Source organism: Apis florea, unplaced genomic scaffold (genome assembly GCF_048593485.1).
Source record: "Apis florea isolate Af1SG1 unplaced genomic scaffold, ASM4859348v1 contig_3203_pilon, whole genome shotgun sequence".
Classification (NCBI taxonomy): Eukaryota; Metazoa; Arthropoda; class Insecta; order Hymenoptera; family Apidae; genus Apis; species Apis florea.
The window spans coordinates 2,349,324-2,365,159 of NW_028256723.1; the positions used below are offsets into that span (position 1 = coordinate 2,349,324).

The 15,836-nt window shown below is 34.3% G+C and overlaps 2 protein-coding genes across 5 annotated transcripts in view; both read right to left on the bottom strand.

Moving 5' to 3' along the window:
* Nucleotides 1-1,510, bottom strand: part of LOC100872645 (synaptotagmin-10) — a 50,498-nt gene extending 48,988 nt beyond the window's left edge. The window contains exon 1 of one of the 2 annotated variants that reach the window (XM_003693828.4): nt 1,295-1,509. In XM_003693828.4, coding sequence (XP_003693876.2) covers nt 1,295-1,385 — 91 coding nt within the window. In that variant the 5' untranslated portion in view covers nt 1,386-1,509. Of the gene's footprint in view, nt 1-1,294 lie in introns of both variants that reach the window. The other variant, XM_012486778.3, reaches the window with a different exon arrangement.
* A 12,101-nt stretch (nt 1,511-13,611) lies between these two features.
* LOC100872529 (uncharacterized) overlaps nt 13,612-15,836 on the bottom strand; it is a 41,451-nt gene continuing 39,226 nt past the window's right edge. For all 3 annotated transcript variants that reach the window (XM_086910788.1, XM_086910787.1, XM_086910786.1), the window contains one exon: nt 13,612-14,440. In XM_086910788.1, coding sequence (XP_086766914.1) covers nt 14,267-14,440 — 174 coding nt within the window. In that variant the 3' untranslated portion in view covers nt 13,612-14,266. The remainder of the gene's footprint in view (nt 14,441-15,836) is intronic.

Below are 15,836 nucleotides of genomic sequence, written 5' to 3' on the forward strand. Positions count from 1 at the left end.
ATAAAAGATTTTTTTCACCGATACCATTTTTTCTCTCGATCCTCGTACACGTAATAAATCACTTCATCACGTTATCGTTCATATCTGATATTTTTATAACATCCATCACGTTCTTTTTCTCTCTCTCTCTCTCTCTCTCTCTCTCTTCTTCTACTTTTTATCGGATAGTTAAGGTTATAATTGTTTCTTTTAACTTTCACAACGGACCATTATCGATCCCTCATAAATATAAATAGAGTCAATGTGTGCCAAGTTCAAAACGATACGCAACACCTACACGATCGTTGTGTATCGTCTGCTGAAAATATGCCACGATAATAAATCCCGGCACGCGAGACGACGCGTCAAAACATTGAAAAAAATTCCACGGAACAGAGATTTTGTTTATTCCCTCGAACTTTCGAACTTTTATCCTTCTAATTAAATAAAGAGACAAGATAAAACAAATACAATTATTCGACGATTTTCAGGAAACTCTTGATAAATATCCTATAAAATGAAAGAATTTTTAATTACGCGTCAGAAACGATCCATAATTCGTTACATGCTATAGCATACTCTTCGCTTCAACAGGTAAAACGTTCCTATATCTCGTCACTTCCTTATTCCGTTCTCCTTAACATCGTGATATCGATTCAAAATTATCGGTCGAAAACAAAAGTCACCCCCTCCCCCTAAACGCACCCTCCCTAATTACGATCATCTCGAAACAAAAATTGATCGATTTTACCCGAAAGATCCAATTTTATTCGGGATCAATCATACTCGATCGTGAATTTTCGAAGGGAATCCAATGCGAAATAGATACCAATAGGAGAAACGACGAACGATTCACGGAATATCAAACATCACCTCGATGCTTACTCGACTACGCGGCGAGTAACGTATATAGGCAGAGCGCGGCCAGTATATCTGTATCTTCAAACACCTGTTAGCAACTCGTGTGGGCGGCTCGCCACATCGCCTTTAAATTCTCGCCGTGATTAAGCGGCTTCCTCTCGTCCACGATTCAATCGTATCCGCGCTATCCCGTTCACGGTTTATCGTGTCCACGCCGGACACGCGGTTTCCTTTCGACTCATTATTCTTTCCTCACTCCTCACTTCGTTATCGCTCGCGTGGCGACGATATCACTCACGCGCGCGAACAGGCCACACGAAACTCCCGCTCAGCATCGCGGGAAACAGGAACGAAAATTAGAAAAAAAAAAAAAAAAAAAGAAAGAAAGAAAGAAAAAGGGGGAGAAAAATGAAGAAGAAAAGACGTAAAAAGACGCAAAAGGAGAAAAACTTACCGGCATGACCTTGCACGGAATAATTCGCCTCCTCGCTGGGGACCACGTTGTCCTCGAGGACGCTCTCCGAGGCGGTCTTAACGACACCCATATCCTTGCCTCCTCTCCTGTGTCTACACGCTATAAGAGTATACGACGAAGTAAGGCGATGCTCGACGATGGATTACACCTCGGCTTGATCGTGCCGCGTTGTCTGCCGTTGCCGGAATGCTCGGCGCCGTTTCGTCCACTTATTGCGTCTGCGTCCGCGCCTGCGTTTTCCCACTCTCCCTTGAGCCCTCCATCCTTCTTCCCCCCCTCTCACTCCTCCCCCTCCTTGACCCCTCGCGTGCGTATACATCCCCCTATCCCCCCTCCTCTTCTCTCTTCTCTTCCTTCACCCCCGTGCACATCCGTTCCTTGGCCAGGAGAACACGTCACAGGAGAACAAGGCAATCTCTAGGCCAGGGTGAACACGCACACCTACTGAAGGAGAATTGAACTGGGGGGGAAGGTGAGGAGGAAGGGGTGAAGGGGACGGTGGCAAGGCAAGGGAGTATCATGACGATGTGTTTGTGTATGTATATATATATATATATATATATATATATACATGGTATAGGGTGCCGATCTAGGCTGCCGTGCCTCGACACGTTCAATTGCTACGGTGTGTAGGGGGTTGGTTGGACCGTTTTTGCCGCTTCTGCCGCTTGCGAAGAGCGGAAGAGCGGGGTGCGGCAGTGATACAGCAGGGGCAATGTCGAGCAACTGGGTCTCGGTGAAGGTCTCGGCTGAAGCCGAGCTACTCGTGCCCGATAATGCATCCTTCTTCCTCTTCGCCGCGCGTTTCATCCTCCTCCTCTTCTCTTCCTCTTTCTCTTGCTCTCGCTCTACCATATCCTGGCGGATTGCAGACGGGAGGATCGCAGATTTGCCTCGACGTCTGTCATTTTTGCGTGTACGATTGATTGTTGCGTTTTATGAAACATTTAGCTGGGAGCGGTGAAAGGAGATATATGTGGAGCGCGTGGAAGTGTGTATAGGTGCAGGCTCGCGTGGATGTGTTTGTAGGTGGAAGGATGGCTCTATGTAAGGTATATGTGATTTCGTGGAAAAACAGGTGAACAGGTGTAACTTTTGTGAATTTTTATGAGCAGGGTTATCGGATTTACAACACGTGCACGTCCTTGAAAGCGTGCGTGGATATAGATAGATATAGGGTGCATGAACCACGCGCAACCCTCAAATTGTTGCGTTTTATTTACGTTTTTCGACAAAAGTTCTCGATACTACCCCCTTTAAGCGTTAACTAATCGTTTCTATGGTTGAAAATTAAGCTTTGCGCGAAGTGTTTCGAGACAGGAAAAACGCAAAACTGAATTCTAAAATTTTAGAAGCAGAAAATTCTTTCAAAACGAATTTTTGAATTTTTTCAAAAAGTAGTCATCCAAAAAATATTTTAAATTGCATTTTCGGCTATTGATTATTTGTTCGATCTAAAACTAGCTAAAATATTCTCAATTTGATTTAATTTTCTCGAAATCTCAAAAGCATAGAAAAAAACTTTTCCTCCCTTTTCTCGTCTCATTTTTGCGTAGAATCCAACTTTCATGCCCCGAATCGTCTCGCACAACCTGACCCGTATTAGAAACACAAGAGAAGCAATATACAAGTTGCTCGAATCCAACGATTAATAAAAGCCTCCAGTTTTTTTGCTCAAACATTTCTCGAACAGAAGAATTTCCAGGCATCATAAAGTTCTTCTCCAAGGTTTCGTGTAAATAGCACTCCAAGGATAAGAAGCCTGATAAATTTATTAATCGAGACATATCTCGCGAGACTTCCTTTCCTTCCTTCCTTTTTTTCTTTTCTTTTTTTTTTTTTTCTAAAAATCCCTCGATATCAATCCTTCGATCCAAAGAATCTCATTCTCATTATCCACAGCCACCTCATCGGCAATCTCCACCCTATGGACATTTACTTACGTCACGTGGCGCGAGGTCGCGCGCTCTCCCGTTCAACCGTGCAGCGAAACTTGTTGCACGCGACCGACGATTAAGCCTCGCCACCGAGCAACGTGTCATTTAACCAAGCCTCGGATCTCTCTCGCTTATCCAGTCCCTTCTGATCGGCAACGGACACGTGGATTCGACACAGGTCCACAAATGCAAAGGCTTCAAGGACCGCGCCACTTCGATCGTGGTTCAACCAAGGTCAACCTGGTGGTTTCTCCTCCCAACTCTTTCCATCTCTTTCCCTCTCCGTCCGTCGAAACAGAGAGAGGGAGAGTGAATAAGAGAGAGAGAGAAACCTCTATTCCTCTGATTTTCGACACTACCCCTCCACCATCCCTCCACCCACCCCTGTCGCTCCACAGCTCTTCCGTAACGACGTCCTCCTTCTCCACCCCCTAGCCAACCTCTCTGTTCTTCGCTCTCTGCCATCGGTTATCATCGATCGACCGATCTGCCTGTCGTCGCAAGCCCAGATTGCGTGGTGCGTGTCTACAATGTGTCGTGTGTAACGTCACACGTACACGTACACGGGTTGCATCGGCGCAACTGGTGTAACAACGATCGATTTGAGTTCATTGTATCCACTTACTTTTTTCCCCTCTCGGCTCGGCTGGGAACGGTACGCTCGATACGAACGTGTGCACGCGTTTCTGCGTCTCGAGGCCACGTGTCTCGCCCTCTCTTCTGGCGCGAAACTGATCGCGAATACAACGCGTTACGTTGCCGTTGAATCGATGAAAAGTAAGAATCGCGAGACGATTGGTTGAAAAATCTGATTTTGTTCAATGATACGTGTGATGGATCTTGATATCCTTCGATCAATATCGATCGTTAGCGACTGAAGAATTGTTCAGAGATTATGAACAATTCGAGTTTATTATTGTTTAAATTTTTAATTGATGTGTATATTAAATTATAATTACTTCAGTAATTCGATAGTGGCTTAATAAGGAGATTCGTGAAGTATATAACGTGATATATATTGGTTTTTGAATTCTTAAACGAGATTTCAAATTATGATATTCTTATAGCAATTTGAATTATTCTGTTTTCTAATAAAGATGTTACATGTATAATTTTAAGACTTCGATTTTTTACTTGTCAACTTCTATTCATTTAAAAATTCCTATATAATCGATTTTGGGTAGCAATTTTTTTGATGTATCATGAAATTAGTATTCAATTGTTTGAAAATCATCAAAGACTGGTGTCATATTTATTGGTGTCAGTAGTAAACAAGAATGTCGTTTTAGTTTCAGATATTTGTAGATAATTGATATTGGCCGAAGCTTTGAAATTGAAAATGAGAAATTTTTATGTTTAGTGAGTAAGATGGATACTTTACGATATGCTTTGTCAAATGATAAAAAAAAAGAATTTAAAGAATTCCATGAAAAATATAACAAGCGTTATTTCGATGTAATTCTAATAAAATATTCGTTTTATAATCACTTTTCTAAATATTATTTTTCGATTATTTAAAGAAAGTAGACGAGAAATAAATAATAAATAACGAAGAGCAAATACACTTTATAATATTTAATTACAAAATTCACTTTATAATTTCGTATTTTCGCATATGTTTTTATATTTTCGTTTGCGAACGAAAAAAGTAAATACTATTACTTGCTAAATCTGTAAAATCTGCGCTTTCCTTTTAGATGGAAAATGAAAATAAATCAAATATTATATTATGCTTTCAAAGAGTTGGAAATTATAAAGAAATTGGTCGATAATTAAATGATATTTGCGATAATGTTACAGTGTGCAAAAAAATTAAGAAATTCAAAAATTAAAAAAAATATAAATAACGAAACCATTTGTTACTTGTTGCAAAAAAGAAAATAAACCATAATTTATAAGAGTGAAAATATCTTTAAATGAAATCGCAAGTTTCATCATGGATATTTATGAAACCATATTTATAGGAGGAAAAATGTTATGTGGGTGAAACAGATTCTATTTATTTCTGAGGTGATTGAGGCATTAACTTTTCTCTATTTAATAAACGATAACTGTAAATGTCATGACAAACTGTCGATAATGGAGCGTATTTAATAAGCAAGCCTATATAGAGAAACGCGTTCTACCGTGTGTCATGAAAATAGACTAAAGTTTTTAATAGAATAAAGGAAAGGCAGTATACCCGCCTAATAGTTAACCATCGTGTAGTTCACGTGAACGAGCGAGATTAAAATTGTTTAATAGTTGGGAATGTCAATCGATATTGATGAACAAAGTTAAACGAATACCAAATTTCTGTTACGTCGAATTACAGCCTTGATGTGAATTGAATCTTCTTAGAAATTTTATGACAATGATGTATCTGCATTTCTGATAAAATTATTAAATGTAAACGAATGTAAGAACATACAAAATCTCCAATTTAAAATACTGATTATAATATTTAATATTTAAAAAATTTAGATAAATAATAAAATTTTAAATTAATTCATAAAATTAACTTATATTTATTCGCGTGTAATTTTGTTCGTTATTCTAGTCCAAAATGCAAGATTATTCCTTATGAAATTAGGAATTAATAAATATAAATTTTTTTTTTCAGTTTCTTTTAAACGGTAGAATTAATTATTATTAAAATTAAAATAATTACAATTGATTAATAAAAATCGAAATAATTATTATTTTCACAGAAATGCAACAGATGCATGTGAGATAATTTTTTCTTTAAAAAGTAAATCAAACAAATATATTATATATAATGTTTAATAATTCGTTAAGTTATTCAAATACAGATTCTTCAAAGTTTCTTTAGTTTAAAAATATTTCTATCTGGAATATATTATAATTTATATAATCATATCAAGAAATTTTCACTGACAATGAATTTCTCTGAAAATGAAACATTGCACGTTCGAAATAATAATTCTTTCTGCTTTTATTTCTTCTCCATTCAATAAAAAAAAAAAAAAAAAAAGAAGAAAGGAATCACCGTTTCCCACGATATTCCATGCACAATTGTATGCAATTTCGATCGAGTATTTTTAAGATTTATTCCATTTCACGATTTCGAGAGCAGCTGTCGCGTGCAGATGAATTTTTCACGTTTTAAAAATACGAATGATTATTTTTAACATATCATTACGGAGGTATTAAAAGTCAATAAGAAGTCGTTCCATCGATGCATGGAACATTGTACGTGACGTTTTATTGACAACACGAAGGCGTGCCAATATAACGAAGCCGACTGTTAATAAATGGAATTTAAATAGAACTGTTGATCCGTCACTAACGAACTTGCATAACTGGCATGGCTCCCAATGGAACGTGTTCGACCATCGACCATCCATGATTTTTGTTCTACGTTTGTTTATAATGCCGGGGGGTTACGTAAGTGATTGATTTTTGTAAATACACAATGAAACGAAACGCTATATATACTTTTTTCAGCTTGATAACTGGAACGATTTGTTTATCTTGGAAAGATTATTTTTAAAAGAAATTTTTTTGAGACTGATATTGTGATATTTTTCATTCTATGTATTTTATTTTATTTTTTTTTAGAGAGAGAAACAAGAAAGAAAGTGGAAAGCGTAATTTTTCTATTGATGAATTAAATATAATTGGTAAAATAATTTTAGAGAGAAAAAATAAAGATAATTGCAGAGAAGAAATTTTTGAGTAATTATAATTTTAAAATTATGATTTTCCTTTCTTCCTGTAAAAGAATAATAAAAGTGTATATTTCTTTAATTCGATAAATGATAAAATAATGTTTACAATATATGAAAGAAATTTGGAAAAATAAAATTATATAATTATAGAAACACAGCAAGGATAATTATCTTTGTTTTTGAATGTAAGAAAATAACAAGAGATCGTTTGTTTTTCATTAAATCGAATCATAAAAAATAATTCTAATTTAAAATTTTAAAAACACACGTTTACAATTAAAGAAATGCATCAAATTTGTTTGCAGGTTAAAAGAGAAATAAAAAAAAGACATCGTAACGTTTCAGAAGAAATAAGACATTTTTAGAAGTGTTTCAAAGTTGCAGGGAGGCTTTATAGCAAATTCGTTTCGAGCAAATGTGTGTGCAGGATTGAGGATTTTCTAGGGCGAGCGGAGAGCTTTGAGAAGAATTTAAAGAAGAATTCAGAGGGGAAAACCGATAAGGGTAACTTACAGTAATTTACAGCAAATCTTTATTACATTTTATCAGATTCTATCTTATGTTTGCATCGAAACATTCATTGTTCAATATCCACTGTTTAGAGATAAAAAATTTAATTCCATAATTTCGTGTCGCGAACAAGATTTGATTAAGAAATGAAAATCCGTATTGCATCGTTCTATTTTAAAACATACAACGAGATACAAAAGCAAATCAAAAATAGCATGCGGATGCAAAACAAGAAACACTATCAGAACGAACAAATGCTCAATTAACGTAGATTTCGAAACCAATTTTGTCGAAGTAAATCGCCACTGTTTCGATATTGCAAGAGACGAGCCAATTTCCATTCACAACGTGTCGCGTGCAACGAATAAAAGGGATCAGGGACGACTTGTTACTCTTGATATTGCACTTACGCGATAACAAAAGACTACTATGCAAGTGAATGACTTTGGTTCTTTAATATTTGCACTGTTTAGTGAGCTTAATAAACGCGCGGTTCATAATCGTGGATTTATTGTTTGCTAGATTTTATGTTAATCACTCGTTTGTTTGAACTATTGTTGAATGCGTCCGCTTGTTCGTACAAAATGCTTCAGAACAAAATGAAACTCCGAATAACTCATTATATATGGAATTAGACAAGAAATGACAAGAAAAATAATTATGTATTTACTATTTATTAAAGAAATAATTTTGATGTATTGATTAATATTTTTTAACATTTATCGTGGATAAATAATAATAACATTTAAATGTTAAACAATTTTTAAACAGAATGTGCTATAGGATAAATATTCTTACTTTAATTTTGAACTAATTGTATAATTTAATACTTTCTTCGAAATACGACACAACAATTTATTACATTCACATAATCTATCAATATTATACAATCCAATTATTATTCAATATCTTTATAAAAAGAAAAACATTTTCCATCTTTTTAATTAGTATCCTCAGTTCCATTCTTCGACTGGTGAAAAATCCTAAATCAAAATTCCCTAAACCATTATTCCTTTAAATGATGCCAGTGATAATAAGCTCAATAATTAACTCAATAATTAAATCTTTCATATTATTAAGATTAAAAGTAAAAATAGATAATCAGGAGCGATACGAAGCGTCGATAGTGATGATAAATTAAACGAATGGAGAATTCATTACAGAAATAACACGGTTCAATGAGAGATGGGTCGCGTGCAACGATCCGATGGTTAACACTCCGTGGTAAATCACCGCTGACGCAACGGAAATGGCGGTTAATTGCTCCACGTGCATTGTAAATGCAGTTTTTGAACCGCATAGGGCGGTGCACATCGGTGTGACTTGTTGCGCACATGCGATCAATAGCGCATCGATCGCGGTGACACGCGACCGCGTTAAACATTAAACCGATTACCGCGTTCTACCTGGTTAATTAAACCTTTATTACGTCTGTTATTATCCCCGACAATAGAAAATAACCGTATGAAAATATTCATCGCCCTCCCTCTCCATTGTTTCGCATCTCGATTGTATTAATCGTAAAATGTATACGCGATTTGTTATCACTCAGATAGCTCTGTCTATTTATTATATTTTATTCGTAATTTATGGTAATTTACTTTCGTATTTACGGATTGTTGCGGATCAAAGGATGTTTCGAGCACAATAATATCATTTCAGTGTGGATACAGAGTATTGAAACGTGACAAAAGTGATTTTCTTTTTTTTTATAATGTGTGTATTAATAAAAAAAAATTGATGTTGCAGATATGAATAGTAAAGTAATTTGAAATATGACGAAAGTGATTTTTTTAGAGATACAATGCTAAAAAAAATTGACGTTTTGTTTATTATTTAAACTTTGTGGAATTGTATTTCAATATATTATATTTCTTTAATAAGAAGATCTCCTTGTATTCGAGCTGTTTTATTTATAAATTATAATAAATTATGTAAAGAGAGCGGAGTTCAATCAATCTGAACAAAATTGAATATGTCGAAATGGATCGTATTTAATTGTGATATATTACCACTTAGACTTTCATGAGTAATTTAAATGTGTAATTTGTAAATTTCATAAATTCAAGAGAATCATAAATTTTATATTAATAATTTGTATGTCGTAACAAAAGTCTATATAACGATGTTACATACATAGAGGAGAAAGAAATCAAATATTTACACACGTCTCACTTAATTTAGACTTATTCTACTTAGTAGAGCTAACGGGTTTACAGTGAAGTGAGATCGAAGACAATTTAACCAATTTATTGAAAGAATATTTTTCTTTTTTCATATTATACAATTTTTAAATAAACTTTTCAAAATAAGTTTATCTCGATGCAAGATATTTAATTTGCATATCTTGAGATAATTTTACAATTATGAATGCAATTACGAAATAATAAAATGACTTTATTTAGTCATCGAGCTAATCAAAATAATCCTCCTTCGCGTTCCTTAATCTGTAATTCTCTTCTCCTCGATATCTTACTTTTCCTAACTTTTACATCTCGCATTTCCAATTTAAATGTAAACATTAAATGAAAACATCTTCCTTATCTTTATCCATTAAATTGCTACGAGAAACGCATTTATTATTATTATCATTATTATTATCACTACATTTTCAGCAAGAAATTAAAAAAAAGAAAAAGTATATTAATAAATCTGAAATGGAATCATAACCTTTAAAAAAAAAATTTCATCGAACACGATCTGTCGTCTGTAAAAACACGACAGATATTCTTGGAGTGTTTGCCAGTCCAGATCAAATAAACCCCCTCTGATATTTCCTCGTATGAATTCACGAAAAGAAGAAAAACGAAGATTTCTCAGGAGAAGATCCCCATTGTCCCACGCTACGCGTATCCCGCGTGTGTACAAACAAGCCTCACACGCGTGAGAGAATCGCGAATCCTTAACACGCCATTATGTCACGGGTTCCGCAATTAAAGGCGGCGAGTCAACAAACAGGAAGTACGTACTTCCTGAACGCTAGCTGCGACAAACCTTTATATAATGTTCTGCCCTATATTTTTTTTCAGAGCAGCCTGGTAAAACCTACTTTATAAACCGCCGCGGTTCAGCCTTTGCAATTAAATGCGGCCGAGTATGAAACCATTGTGCCGTTGTTGTGTCGTCCCTTCTCTTTTCATTCTTCCATTATTATTATTATTGTGTGTGTGTGTGTGTGTGTCTGTGTGTAGAAATAACCTTCGAAATCTTCCTTTCTTTGAGAAATGGAAATAGGTAATCGTGAACCAGTTCTCTCGGTGCTCGTCGCTTTTAAAAATTTTTCTCTGATCGATGAAAAAGAAAGATTTATGAAATTGATGAAATTAATAATATTGTGAAATATGAATATACATAAGAAGATTATCGAATTTTCTTTCGCGATTTCGCAAAAAATGAAGCTGTTTTTATTTCCTGAATAATTATATGTGTAGAATGTCAAAGTTATCTTTAACCATTTTATCGGAGTTAAGGAGAAAAAAAAAAAATATGCTTAAACTCGTTTAAAGTTTTTTACAACTTCCTTAATTAGTTTGTACCTCGATAAAGACCAAGTTTTAATGATCGTTAATTTTATGTGAATAACAGTATCCATTGAATAGAAAGATATTCGCGTATTACATTTTTTCCCCCGGAATGTATAATTGAAATGATTCGATGCATACAGTGTATTTCAATATTCATAACGATTCTAATGCAGAAAACAAGTATATAAAATATCGAATGGAACGGTAATTGAATTAAAATGAAATCTTTTATCTGATTACTTTCTTTAACACAGTTAATACATTATAATATAAAAAAGATATAAAACTTCGAAGAGAACTTGGATTATTATGGTTTTTTTCACCTGACACCTACACTTTTTCCTTAATATAGTCGAATATAATAATAATAATAAAAGAGAATTATAACGTTAAAAACGTAATAAATACATTATCGATGTATCTCACGTTGACAATTAAAAAGAAATTTTGCTGTTTGCTCGAATATTATTTCATTATGAATTTTTATTATTTAACCACGCGATCAATAGTAAAAATATTCGTTGAATTAATTACTCCAAAAAGAAATTGTTTTTTGATACGACATATAATTTTTTATGACGATATACACACATCCTTGATACCAACAGAAATTATTATATTTGAATGTTTCGATTGATTTATTAAATCTTTACTTCTTTCAATGATGAATGTTTCAGGAATCATCGATGAATAATATTTTAACATATTTTATGGTAATTAAAAATAAAAATGAAAAGTTTCATAGGGGAAGAATATTTAAATTACACGTATGATTAAACGTGTCAAATGAAATTGAAATTTAAATTTCAGTCACGGGTAATTCATATATCATAAATCTACATAAAATTCAAAACATTATCTCTATCTAGTAAAATCTAGCTAAATACTAAATACTATAAAGGAACAAAACCCATTCTTTCAATTTTGCAATTTTTAAACATTTTTAACTCGTGATAAATTTTCGAATGTTTGATCATCGACACAATGTTTGTAAACAGGGGGAAAACAAAATTAAAGTAGATGAACCAACACAATGGATGGAATACCAACGCGGCAGAAATGAAAGTATTGATTAAGTCACGGACAAGCTGATGACGTTGAGAATAAAGTTTATCTGGAGACTGAGGATTAAGCGAGTTTGTAATCCACTGAGTTAAACCGCTTGGTTAAGGGTGGCTGGAAAGTGGATTCCGGCGTGACATCTTTCTTCCCCTCTCCCCCTCCCCCTCCCTCTCTTCTGGAATTATTCCGTGCTCATCGTTAATTAATTAATTAGAATGCGTTAACGCACAAATGGATCCCCTTTCTATTTTTGAACGCATTATCTGCGTGCCGCGAAATAAGCTTCATTTCTAAATTTAATTCTGGTCGATAAATTACGAATGATTATGCCATAAAGTGATTTTACCTAACCTGATAATTATTCATATTATTACAAAAGAGGATAAAATATATATATATATTTATTGTTTTTCTAGATTCTTCATCGTTTACGATGTTAGGAATATTGTAATGAGATTTTTGAAAATTTATTTTTTGACACGTTGACAGAGAAAAATATCGATTTTACTATCGTTAAATTTTACATTTCTTTTTCTTCTTTTCAAATAATCTATTATTGCATGTTATTCCTTTCTATCCTTGTTTCTTTATCTCGTATTATCAAGTATCCCGTTCTCCTCGATTAATCAAATATTACGAGTTATTATTTTCTTTTATTCTTTCATCCCCGGTATGTTTAATTTTTTTCGTGATAAGCTATTTTTTAAATTATCTCACAGATAGCGAAGATTAGAATGTAATTATCGGGAAAGGATAAAATTAGAAAAATTATTTGTAATTCATCAAAACATAATTAAAGGTTGTTAAGCGAATTCGCAAAATTTTCTCGACAAGAAAATTTTAAAAAATCAGTGGAACAGTTGTATCTTAACTTAGCTCAACGGAGCGCGAATAAGAATGAAACTCGACAACGAATTAAATGCTTCGTCTAGCGTTAATTACGAAGCTTCTTCTCGCATAGTAATCAGATCACGTATAAAACGAAAGTGCGCTAATTATCCCGCGTAATTCTTTGCATCTCTATCAACTGTATACACACATAACTCCGAAAGAAACCGATTAACATGAATTTCGTTTACCTCTTTCAAATTTTCATCCGTTTTGGCTTGGAAGTGAATAATAGCTTCGAGGAGTTTAGGGCAAATTGTTACGCGCACGTATGAATGCGAATTTATTATTATTGTTATCACCGTGTCACCGAGATGGGTGTACGTAACGTTATATTCTACGTGTTGATAACAAAATGGAGGAATTTAGGAACGTGTATTCTCCGCGTTTATTCCATTTTCAAACGATGTGGTTCCAAGCTGTGTGTGATTTGACTTTATAGTCGTGAACAAAAGTCGTTTGAACGTAGTTGAAACGAGGATGAAAGGATGGAGAAAGGAAATTTAGTGATTTAACGCTGGCTTTATTTCCATTTCAGACACAATCATGATAAAATTAATTTCAAAGAGGAGGAGAATGAAACATGGGTAGGCAGTTTTCCTGTGAAAACGGATCGAATCGTAATTTCGATTAGACGATAGATTCGTGTGTTTAAAAAATTTCCAGGTCACTTCTTTAGTTTATTAAAATAAATATACGTCGAGAAAGATACAATAATTCTTCTTTATTAATTACATTAAGAATCGAATCCTTAAATCAATTATCTAAACATCTTTACAATCATAATCACTCTTTCAAATTCACTTATTCACAAAAATCGGCCGCAGAATTTAAATTCCAAAATGGGAAAGGAGAAATGTCGGGTCTGCGATAATAAAATAAAATAAAAAAAAAAAAAAAAGAAACAAAAAAACAAACTCACGAAATTACATGTTACAAAACATTATAGATAAGTTTTATTAGTCGATTATTTTACAATTCACATGGCGAGAGATCTCGCGATCGGCGTCGCTCGATATTCAAAATGCGCGCGTGCGAGCGCCATTTTACCTCGTAAATCTTCCTTCCACCAAATCTTCCCTTCCACGATTCGTCTCCAACTTCGTCTTTAAACGAAAAGAGGGAGAGAGAGAGAGAGAGAAATTGAAGGCAGCGTTTGCACGCCGATCTCGAATAATCGTGATCTCTCGCGAGAACCCATAGTGACGTGTTCATTCAACACGCGATATACTTCTCGTAGCACCTTAGTCTTAAATAGAGAGAGCAACGGATTCTTCTCGATGCCAATTGGCAGGGATGACGATGTTTTATTTTTTTTCCTTTTTTCTTCTCTTTTCTTTTTTTTTTTTTTTTTTTTGCTCAACAATGGGGACATCGAATGAGACCGTTCACGTCGCATTTCGCGCATTTCAAGGCGACGAATTCCGCGGTGAAGTCGTTGCGGTGAACGGATCTCTTGCTTCCGTTGCAAACAGGACACAGCTGCCACTGGTAACCTCCGCAGAACAGGCAGACTGTGCAGGCGTCCTCGCTCTGGAATAAAGATCAATGATGCGATTTTAAATTTTGCGGATAATTTGTCAGAGAGAAATATCAGGATTTGGAATCGAGGATTTTCGTTTTCCACGATATTTTGTGTCTTTGGAATTGAATTTTTAATAGAATTTTTTTTTTCTTTTTATGATGAATGAGATGATTGGTTTAGATCGACGCGCAATTTTTGCATCCTATTTTATTTCGAGTTTTCAACGTAGTTTGAAGTTACATTTTTTTATTAATAAAATTTCCATCTAATTTCCATATTCTTGCAATGCTTACGTATTCGTGTGTAACAATCTAGACATTCGACACGATTGTAAAGAAGTCAATGACAGTATTGAGAAACTATAATCGAGTACTATGAATACTTCCGGTGGTAAAACAATAGTGGGCTAACAATAGGTGTATAATTATGGGAGGAGAGTATTTCGAACATATTACGATAGTTGAAAATTATCTTTCATAAACAGATCACACCAGATCACACCTCGCGAGAAGATTGCCTCAAGTTTGAGTCGAAGCATGCATCCATTTTCTGAATGGATTCCAAATATGTGCATACACTGTACGTGAGATAAGTTCAAGAATCCATTCAAAGCGAATTTTAATTAACCTTGAAAAAATACACGACGACGGAAATTGGAAATTGAACAACAGGTTCAAATTGAAAAATCATTTAATTCTAACTTCGTATCGATGTGATCGCAATTGGTGAGAAAATGACGATAAAGTGTAATCAGAAGCTCGATGAGCTGATATCCAGAAATATCATTCGTGATTCCCAGTCCCACGATTATTCGAACCAATTCCATTCACATAATATCATCTCATCTACTTAATGCCCGCGACTTAATGGACGAATGATTGCCGGACTCAATCGTTTAACGATTATAAAATAAGCGTGACGATCCTTATTCCTGCATTAGTTTCCAGTACGCGCGGTGTTGCTCAACAACGCTTTCACTTTTACTTATTTTCGATTGCATTCTTCTAGCAAAAAAAAAAAAAAAAAGGAAAAAGAAGAGGAGTAATATAGGAAACGAAATCATTTGTTCGACTTCCTTAAATTGAAACGCAATTTCGAAATATTTCGCGACTTCTATCTTTTTTGTTGTAATTCTTTTTTTTTTTCCTCTTACGTGCTTGCTTAATCAAATGATCAATCGAAACGAGACTTTTTCTGCGAGGAAAATCTAACATCTTAATAAATTACACTGTCGCACAATATTATTCAATCAAACGATTATTACTTGTCTGAGATTAAGAATTTCGAATGATTAATCATAAATATCTTCTTCGAATACGAACTCAGAACAGTGTAGTTCAAGATTTTCTTCAAAGAATCAAGAAAGAGATTTTAAAAGGGAATGAAACCGATATCCATTGCTGG